The 11,204-nt window shown below is 32.6% G+C and overlaps 1 protein-coding gene across 2 annotated transcripts; it reads right to left on the bottom strand.

Annotated features, from left to right (window-relative positions):
* Positions 1-4,435: 4,435 nt before the first annotated feature.
* On the bottom strand, positions 4,436-8,164 carry LOC145585356 (serine/threonine-protein kinase PEPKR2-like). Of its 2 annotated transcripts, XM_081642066.1 has the most exons (4): positions 7,988-8,164; positions 7,048-7,850; positions 5,208-5,504; positions 4,436-4,994 (listed from the first exon to the last, which is right to left on the bottom strand). In XM_081642066.1, the coding sequence occupies exons 2-4, from the start codon at positions 7,835-7,837 to the stop codon at positions 4,636-4,638; spliced, it is 1,446 nt and encodes a 481-aa protein (XP_081498192.1). In that variant the 5' UTR covers positions 7,838-7,850; positions 7,988-8,164; the 3' UTR covers positions 4,436-4,635. The 2 variants fall into 2 exon arrangements, with proteins under 2 accessions (XP_081498192.1, XP_081498191.1); XM_081642065.1 differs by having other exon boundaries at positions 7,048-8,164.
* Between the last annotated feature and the right edge of the window lie 3,040 nt (positions 8,165-11,204).

Here is an 11,204-nt window from a genome sequence, read left to right as displayed (position 1 = left end):
TTCTTTTTAATTTCTTTCGTTTAATTAAGTGCTTTTTTTTTTTCCCCCTTTCCTTCGTTAAATCTTTCTTTGAATTAATGCATAAATATTGCCCAAAACCCTCTTCTATAAATAGAAGTTCGAAACAGCCATTTTAAACGCCTATTCACAACGTGTTGTCTTTCTTTTGTTGTTAGAAAAAATTATTGATTGTTTATTTGTTTGTATTAACAACGTTGCAAATTAAATGGGCTGGTCGTCAGTTTATATTATATGGAGTACCAAATGAGGATCTTAATTGTCGGCTATTTTTGGTTCTTTGTATATATTCCAGCTCATGGAAACTCATGTGGTTTACACTATTTGTGCATATTTTTTTATTTTTTTAAATAAGATAATAAAAAGGACCTTGATTAGACCTTAATCCTTAATGACATTTAATTTAGTCAATAAAGAAAAATAAACATATACATGCATTATACTCTAAACTTTAAAGTGTAAATTGCATAAAGAATGAAATAAGACTAACAAGTACTCCGTAACATATAAACAAGAAGAGAGTAGTCCATAGACTAACAAGCAAAATTTCCTAGGATAAATTATTTTCAATGTATGTACGGAGTATATATTTTCTCCATATAACCGAAAATGTTATTTTGTTGAGCATGAGAATTAGAGTCTCCTATGAGAAATTCTACTTACTTAATTAGGTATTTAGGTAGTTGCACGTGAGTAGGCCTAATGACCTATTTTAACAACTTTCTCTGGTAAAAGGTACTGTAACTTCATAAAAAAATAGGACTTTTTATGATTTTGCTAACTAAATAATAATAACACGATATTTAATTCAAACCAAACAAGCACCGCTAAATAAGCCGAGAATATTAGTATTTGTAGGAAAAGTGTTATTTTATATTATGGCAGCTGGACGTACATATTGTACGTGATATTGGATTTTCAAAATCTTGAAAGCTCACCAATGAAGACTTAAACTTGTACATACATTCGATCAATTATTTAGAAGGCCACCAAACTAGAATCATTCAAAGGATCGATCGATGAGGATGTACACGATCCAAATAATGTATTGAGTTGACTATATGTATATTTTTTTTTATTTTTCGCCTACCATATAATTTGAAATATACTACATGTGCTTGTTGATTTTCTTCATTTAGTAATAATGTTATTAATTATTATGAAATTATAAAAATTATTATTAATCATTAATTATAGAACCATGTGAAACAGATTCTTAACAATCAACTAGGTTAAGGCTCATGCCATGCACGGTAAGTCTAATTTTTGTAAAAAAAATTAATTATATCCAACAAATAAAATTTGATAAAACATACAAATCAATTATATAGAAATAATGTCATAATATAGGCAAAACAAAAAAATTTATCTAAAAATAGATTTTTTAGGCTGCCCAAACCCGAGAATTTTTCAGACGGGACTTGGGTTGATCGTGTCTAGTGGCCATATTAGTAATATTTATTAATAAATGCATTTTTAATAAACATCAAAAATAAATCAAACAACAAACTAAAATCTTCTTTGTCAAAAAAAAAAAACTAAAATCTTTACTAAAACTATTAGCAAAAGTGCAAACATACACAAAATTAAAAATACTATATCACCTTTTATATCTAAAAACTCATTTGTCAAACACAACTTTTATTTTATAACTATACACCTATACTATACTCTATAAATCCTTAATTTGTGATAATTTGTACGCATAGTAGTTAAATTTCAGAAACAAATTTGTAAATAACTTCTTTCTTTTTTTTTTTTTTTTTTGAAACCATTTGTAATTAACTTAAATATATAGTATATTACATTGAAATTGAAATAAAATATTAGCTAGTTGAGGTATTTGAAAAAAAAATAAAAAATTAAATGATGTTTTAAAGTAATTTCTACAACAGCTATTATATGAATCAATTTATTATTACTTTTTTTGGAAAAATCTAATAATACTCCATATAAAAGATAATAAGAAAGGAGTTGAAATAATTATTTAGGTAAATGTATATAAAATAATTATGAACACCAAATAAAAAGGAATATATATTTGTCATAAATATAATATAAAAGATTTGAAATGATATTATTATAGAATCAAATATTAACAAAAAAAAAAAAGAATGGGAGTTTTGGAGGGAAAAAACAGCACCAGGATATAGAAGTTGTGAAATTCTTTTTGGTAACACTATACTTTTAAATTTTCTCAGTGGTGATTTGCGAAAAAACTTATTATCCTCGGTAAACCTAAATTATTGATTATTTGATTACCAAAGAGAATAGCTATTTTAATATAAATTCTTTAACCATGGTTAATATAAAACCCAAATAAAATAATTTTTAAAAAAAAAAAAACCAAACCCCTCGACCCCTCCACACCTCCGGCCGGCGACGCCCAGGCGCCCAGCCTCCCCAGCCCCGCACCTCCTCTTTTTCCCTTTATCCCGACCCCCACGTCCTCCCATTTCCCCCACCGCAGCCCGTCAGGCCCTATTCGCACCCCAAACCACCACGAAAACCAGCGCCATTCCCCGACGAACCTCCTACTCGGTGAGCCAACCACGGAAAACCTAAAACCCACCCAAAATCACTAGAAAACCAAAACCCGTTTCCTGGGTTTGGGTATTTTCTGGTTTTTGGGGTGGTTTTTAGGATTTTTGGCCGGCGAATAGGGGAAGAGGGTCGTCGAGGAAGGGTGCCGGTTTTGTGGTGGTTAGACTAGTCCGCGGTGGGGATTTGGGTGAGGGAAATAGGAAGGGTCGAAAAGGGGAAAAAGAGGAGGTGGGGGTGGGGGAGGCTGGGCGTCACTGGCGGGATTGGGGGAGGTCGGGGGTGTCTGCAGGCGCTGGGGAAGGAGTGTCTGCCGGTCTAGTTGTGGCCAGCGCCGGGGGTCAGGGTGGTCGGACTGGGTTGGTGGTGGGGGAGGGTTAGGGATGTAGTTTTTTAGGGCTGGTGGGAGTGACTTAGGGCCTGTTCACATTTACTTAATTTCAGTTCAGTTCAGCTCCAATCAGTTCAGTTCAGTTCAGTTCCAATCAGTTCAGTTCAGTTCAGTTCAGTTCAGTTCAGCTCTTAATTTCCCTCTCACATAAAATATTCATTTCAGCTCAATTCAGTTCAGTTCAGTTCAGTTCCAATCAGTTCAGTTCAGTTCAGCTCCAATCAGTTCAGTTCAGCTCAATTCAGTAAATATGAACAGGCCCTTAATAATTTTTTTTTTTAAATGTGAAAAAATAAAAATAAAATAAACTAACTATAGTTACATATTTAACTACAATTTATCATTAATGTTATAATTAACTTAATATAAAAAATTCAAATTTACTAAGGATAATAAGAATTTTTGAAATTTACCACTAAGAAAATTAAAAAGTATAATGTTACTAAAGAGAATTTCCCATAGAAATTTGATTATTACCGTCGATGTCCAAATCTCCTATTCTCCTAATGTCCTTCTCCGTATTATTGTATAGACTTGCTTACATTATTACATGCTTATCCTATACTAATCTACAGTAATATTCTACTTTTATACCAGAAATAAAAGCAAAGTTCCGGTCCTGAATTCCTCATTGTTGTATGTTAGTTTGAGATTAAAAGGGAATTCTTATTGCTGAATTGGACCAACTAATAGAGTAATAGGTCTTATCACAATACAACCATGCTTAATTCACCTTAGTTTCACTTATATTTATGTTATTGAATAAGTTCTGATAATCTTTATTTTTCATTGTTAATGTTACTCCGTAAATGAATTTCGAATCAATGGATTAATTTTAGTAGAGAGTATATAAACTTAAACAGAGTAATAAATTTAATAATCTATGAGCACATGCCAACAAAAATTAGTTAGGCCTAACATACATCAGTGCTATAGTATTGTATGGCCCAATTCAAGTTTGTTATGCTCATGTTTTGCTCAATAATCATCGTCAATTCATTACTGACAATTGATAAATTGAAAGTAGTTCTTAATTTATGAAGACTACAGCAAATTGATGCAGTATTTACGGACGTTGAGGTGTATTATTGTTTAGCCAAATCAAGGAAATAAGGTTATAATCAGAGAAGCTTTGCTAAAGCATAAATATAGCAATACATAGGCAGTTTGCGGATTTTGTGAAGCCCATACAATCAAGGATTGAGGGGAGAGATTAGGAAAATAAAACGACTCGTATGAAGAGAAGAGGGTAGAGCGAAATCATACTCAAATAAGAGTAGTATTCTATCGCTCCTTTTTGGTGGTTATGCTTTTCTCTGACAAAAACATTCCAAACATGACCATCAAATAGGAATGGAGAGAGTAAGAACATAGATCAGTCACTTTACGATCCAGTCATTTGTCTCAGTAGTAAAAACTAACAAGGGATGCGAATTCACCATTGTTTTGGCTTCACAACAGAGTTCATGTATTAACATATGGTGATTGCAATGAACATAATCAAGTGATTTATATACATGATCAAGTGTACTGTTTGGATTACAATGATAGTGAGCTCATTACACAGAGCCAATTAGGTTGATTAGAGACATTAAATTGATGCTACAGCTTCCATAAAGCTAATTACAACCACCCTATCCAATATTAAGAGGAGAAAATAATGTTAGCTATGTCAGCCAACTAAATTAGAATGCTTTACAGAGGCTGTTAGAAGAATACTGCAGTTGGACTGAGCTGCTGTCGGAGAAGCACAGCCTACTTCTTTTCGGTTCTGAAATCCTAACTTGTGAGATTGCTACTACAAGTACATCCATTAGACCACAGTCATCTTGCTTGTCAGTATCACCAGCCACGAGATGCCTGGTTGTTACAGCCGGATCTAAATTCTCATTTGATGGGCAAGAGCTAGGCAGGAGTTTGTGAGATTCAGGCAACGAGGTTTTGTCTGATTGGTGGGAAGGAGTCACAGATACATTTCTTGAATTAGGCTTGATGGAAAGCGATTTTAATGTCCTCTCCGTATAGAACATTATAAATGGATGCCCTGAAAAATACAAATCAAGGAAAACATATACTTGTATTAGAGTACTCTTCCATCCGAAATTATATAAACTATTGTTACTCGTATTAGCTTATTTGTCAAAAAAAAAACTTGTCATACTTCCTATGATAGTTTCTCCCTCCCACAATTAGATTAACAAGAACTTTGTTTGTCGAAAAGAGCTTATACATAAGTAATATAAAAAAAAACACTTACCAAGAACTTCATCTGCTGAAATCCTTTCTGAAACATCCCTCATCAGCATTTTCTCAACTAAATCTCGTGCAAGTTTGGAAACCGACAGCCATTCACCAGAGTGGAAATCTAATTTATTATTCTTGATTGCCTCAAAAACCGTTTCTATTGACTTCCCTTGGAATGGAAGAGAGCCTGTCAAAAGGGCATGAAGGAGAATGCCAGCACTCCAGATATCCACTTTCTCCCGGTAAGCTCCAGAGAGTACTTCAGGTGCAACATAGGCCGGACTTCCAGCTACTCCATTCAAGCTCTGACCTGTTCACATACACAAAATGAATACAAGCCAAAATTTCTAGAGACTAAATTATGCATAGCATCCACAACACCTAAAGAATAAAGAAACCATCGCACAGAACCAGAACACTGCAGCTTAAAAGACAGTGACTATTAATATTAATCTAAAATATGATCTGGATTACCCTTAAGAAAATATCTAATCTATAAATATAACTAAAGTAGCAACCGCTGACATCATATTGTCCACATGGCAGCTTTACAAGAAAAATTTTCCCACCTAAATAAAATATGATGTCATTATATAAATTTCTTTCGTTTCAAATTTCAAATTTTATTTTACCTCATCTCAATTTATCTATACTCTTTAATTTATTTAATTTATTTAATTTTCTTTTTCACCAACTATTTGTATCCAATGCATACTCTATATTTCTTATATGGGGTAATTAAGCAATATGAATACATACAATATATACTCTATGTTTCAAAGAGATTTCTAATATCGTGCATCGCACGAGACTAATCTAGTACGTAGTATAAAATAACTAGAAAAATCATGTAATCTAAGTATCGAGAAAAATCTAGTATATATCTAGTATCAAATGTATCAAGAAATCAACTGAGGAAAAATCTAGTATATTAATATCGGACTATCTAAATTAATCAAGAAACATTGTAAAAATTATTGTAAGTTGGTAATGCATGACACTGACATAAGTACATGATCTAATATGAAGCAATGTAATGAATACAGGATAATCAAGTTCCACTCAAGTAATTTACCATCAATGCCATTTTGTAACATTTCCTCTCCAGATATAAAATAGCCCACTACTACTTCTTTACAACTATTTCCAGCAGTGACAATAATGTGCCATTCAACCAAAAATATCATACTCATATACTCCATGTCTCATGAAAAAAAAAAAAAAAAAACACATAACAAAATGAACAGATATTGCATGCAGTGTGCATTTGCAGATGAAACACAAGTTTTAAAAAACCCAGCAAGCATAAAGCAAATAACAATTGGCAAGTCAGTTATTTTGGACACTGCACAATGGATGAATCAAACGAATTACAAGTCCACAGGCAATACATTTTGCAGCAAACATCTGATAAGAGCCTAAGAAAGAGTTAGGGAAGCAAAAATCCATCTACAAAAACTGAACTCCCAAATTGGATACATTAATGACAATCTACAGCCAGCATTGTTATGATTGCATTGCTCCATGCTACTAATTTCGATAGACATAATCGTTTAAAAAGTCGTGCAAGTATTGTTCACAAAAGCACATTCCGCAGGGTGCAGGCAACATGAGTTATTACTTGCCAAGCACATACTTCAAATCGTACGCAAGCTTACAACAGCTAACCCTTTTCAAGATCGCATATTTCAAATCGCACACCTTATTTTTCCTGTAACATTCAAATTCAATAGCAGAAAACAACGGGAAAGCACCAGAATGTATCATCCAGATAACAAATTAACAACTAACATACATGATTAATGATAACATGATATTGGACAGCAGAAAATTCCAAGTTTTAAGAGATTTACCACTAGCAACTCTGACAGCCAAGCCAAAATCAGCAAGTTTCATCTTCCCTGAACTTGTAAGCAATATATTCTCCGGCTTTATATCTCTATGCACAACTCCCATCTCATGACAATACTTGATCACAAGCATCAATTCCTTCAATATATGCGCAGCTCGTTGTTCCGAGCACCTATTCTCCTTCATCTCATCAACCAACCTCCCACCAGAACACAACTCCATCACAAGATGAAAACAATCAGAATCCTCATACACTGCATTCAACATTACAATCCCAGGATGCCCTGATAAATGCTGCATTATCTCAACTTCCCTATGCACCGTCTCTTCGCCTTTCTTCAAGGTTTTACAGGCATATTCACGCCCACTCGCCTTACACCTACACAACCAAACCGACCCGAATTTCCCCTGCCCTATAGTCTTGATCATAGCATAATCATTCTCAAGTTTATTCTTCCTACTACCAATTTGTGTAGCAACATCAATACACCCAATCTTCCTCTTCAAACCCCTACTCGGTTCGACATAGGACAACCCAATCGAAGGGGGCACAGTCGAAACCCCAACAATTCTACTTCTAACACATGATGATCCATCAAAAACATTATTACTACCCACATCTTCTTTACACTTCTTCTTCAACCTAGAACAATCTTCAAGCGATAAATGTGCCCTAATAATCGACCCTCTATCTTCATTATTCAATTGCAACGGATTAATTGGGGTCTTAATTAGGTTTTCACAATCATCATCATCAATTCCGCTTCCTTTTCTTTTCTTCTTATTCATCATAATTGTTCGAATTCTAACAACAACAACATTGCCATAAAAATCCAAACTTATATATCTAGAATCGAATTAAGAATAAACTAATTAACCAACCCTAATTTCGGCAATAACCCAATAATATAAATCAATTTCTAGGGTAAGAAAAGCACAAACCTGCGGATCAATGCGTTGGAAATCAAAAATTGAGGGTTTGAAGAAACGGATGATTGAAGAAATAGGAACGAAGAAAAAGGGAAGATATTTGGTGAGAGATTACGTGAAGATGCGGGGATCAGACATTAGAGTAAAGTTGCGCGGAGGTTAGATTTGGGAATAATTTTTTGGTATGGAATGTGAAATTTAACCAAAAAAGTTACCTAGAATAAGGATATACTCGTACGAAGTACGAGCATATACAACTGTATACTTTGTATAATTTACCGAAAAAAAAAAAAAAAAAAAAAGACCAAAGTTAACAAAACTATAATCAGAAATCATGTTGAATTGAATGTAACTTTAATTCACATTATTTTTTCTTCCGATCTAAACCTTATTTTTCTGAAGCGATTTGTCTGATTAGATCAAATTTTAGCGTTATACTCCTTCGTTTTTAAATTTTTGCTCCACTTTTCTTTTTCGGCCGTTTTTAAATACTTGCTCCATTTCCTTATTTGAAAAACTTTTACAATATTTAATTAATTTCTCTTACCAAGTGGACCCAACAATAATTCCATATTCTCTCTCCTTCAATTTTCTCCACTACTTTCGGTTTTTTACAATTTTTTATTTTTTCACCAATCCCACTACCTCCATATGATATTATTTTATCCAATTTCTCCTAAAACTCCGCGCATAGAAAAATGAAGTAATTATTTAAAAACGGAGGGAGTATATAGGTTAATCTTTGAAAAGTGTATTTCTACTATAGTATAAGCCAAGGAGAAAGGGGAGTAAAAAAAATTATTTTATGTGACTAGTCACACCGTGTGGCCATTCATCATAGGGTTACTTTGTTAGTGTTATAGGATTACTCGATCACTATTGTAGGGGTTACTTTGTTAGTGTTGCAGAGGTTAGTCGATCACTATTGCAGGGGTTACTTTGTTAGTGTTGCAGAGGTGACTCGATTAGTATTATAGGTGCTACTTGTTGGAAATAATGCAAAGGAAGTTTTTTTATTTTTGGAGGAAAACTCTTTGTCCCACATTGGTGGGATAAGGAAGGTTTTACTTGGTTTAAATATGTATGTTTATACTTTGATGTTTGAAGTGCTTTCCCTATTGTTGTGGGCTAGGAGGGGGCATCCCCGAGCGCACACCCGCCGTCCGGCCGGTTCGGTTCGTGTTCGTGGCACGTGCGCGGTGTGTTGTGGTGTGACTTGGTTTTTTAAACGTTTGTAACTGTCCATCTCCGATTGCACCATAGTCGGGGCGAATTTGCTTCTAAGACAGTGTTCTAAACACATCACAGCTTTACACATACATTAATTCGGCCCACATTTCAATCTATATTTTCCTGATTTTACAATATATTCTACCTACAATTAGTGTTATAAGGGAAACTTTGTTTTCTTACAAGTGCCTACGTGGTGTGGCCAATTGCACACAAAACGCGTTGAAAAAGGAAATGAAATTTGTTGCATAATAATGTGAGTTTTATGAAATAAGTGAAAATAAGAATAAATCTTAATTATACATTATACAAATTATTATCTAATTTTTTCTACTTTAGTTTGATTTGATATATTAATTTGACTTAAATTTGATCGGATTTTTACACTAATATGTATAAGAATAAACATTACTAATTGGATCTTGTTATATTCGCCTCGTTGTATATTTTTTAAATTTGTAATTTTCAGTAAAAAAATGTAATGCGGAATTTCAAATAAGCAATGATAAGCTAAGTAAACGAGATTTAAAAGTTTTAACCTGGTATTATCTACATATTTCTAGTCTGTTCTGAGTTGATCTGATCAGATTTTATCTTGACAACAAATGTATCAAGTATTTGAAATAAATTGAGAGAAGAAGTCTTTAATGTATTTTTTTTCACAAATTATAGATGACTTTACTTTTAAAAAAATATATATTCTTTTTTTTATTATTTTTTTTTTTCTTTGGTGTTAAAAAATAGAACTAATAATGAGTTGGAAGGTAAAGAAAAATACCGACGAATACATGAAGTTATTAGGTATCTAACAATGGTATCGGATTCATGTAACATTTTCTCTTGTCTAAATCTCAACTAATTGATCAATATTAGGGGAAGTATTTCGTGATATGTTTGGAGTAATAAATATAACCGAGGAGTATACTGATTTCGTTTCATAATAATCGCATTTAATTGGCACATGTGTCTAACTTTGACATTTAATATATATATTCATAAGGACTAATCTTAACTAATGGATCGATATTATGGTAACAAATATATACTACCTCCGTTTTTTTAGTTGATACGTATTCCTTTTTAGGAAGTTTTTTTTTTAGTTGACACGTTTTCTTTTGGGGTAAGTTTGTTACCTTACATTTTCAAGCTACCCCACTTGCTTTATAATTCTCTCTCTCTCTCTCCTCTCCTTAATATACGTGCTTAAATCAAACGCGTCAACTAAATAGAAACGGAGGAAGTATATAACATGGGGCCTTGTTCACTTCACCTTAAGAAAATAATATTCGGTAAAAAATTTATTCCAATTTCAGTTCAGCAAAAAAAATTTGGTTTTGTGAAAATAAGGTTTGTAAAAATAAGTTCAGTTTAGTAAAAAAATAAATTCACTTCATAAAAAAATAATAACTTTAAAGAAAAAATACAACAAATAATTAGTAAATCATTTAAATTCAATAAAAATAATTTACTACTCAAATTCGTAAAAAATTTAATTTCAATAAAATTAATTTCATTTTCGGCAAAAATAAGATGGAGTGATAGCCGTAGTATGAAACTAGTTCGGAACCTGTGCTACGCACGGTTTTAGAGTACAATAATACTTTCATTATTCGTTTATTTAAAAACGTGTAAAACGAAATCATTGTCGGTAAGAAAAACATAAAAAATTTATAATAAACATTGTATTGTGATATTTTATAGTACATGTGAAAAGGAAGGAATACGGAGTAATAAGATTTTTAGTATTCGTAGTATTAAAGCTTAATCTTATTCTCAATTAAGTAACATTTTTTATATACTTTACTACTACACTTTTATATTTTTATTTAAATTATTATGGTTATGCATCATCCCTTCCCTAAATATAAGGTAAAACGTAACAAACTTCTTTCAATAACCGAAAAAAAAAAAAAAAGTAACAAACTTTTAAGCGGGAAATTTTTTTATGAAGTAATGCCAAGTGTACCTTAGGGATAATTATGGGGTAGGGGTCGTTTGG

This window comes from Chenopodium album, chromosome 16 (assembly GCF_948465745.1).
Source record: "Chenopodium album chromosome 16, dcCheAlbu1.1, whole genome shotgun sequence".
NCBI lineage: Eukaryota > Viridiplantae > Streptophyta > Magnoliopsida > Caryophyllales > Amaranthaceae > Chenopodium > Chenopodium album.
Note: the sequence above shows the minus strand (reverse complement) of the source record. Positions and strands in the feature narration are given on the sequence as shown.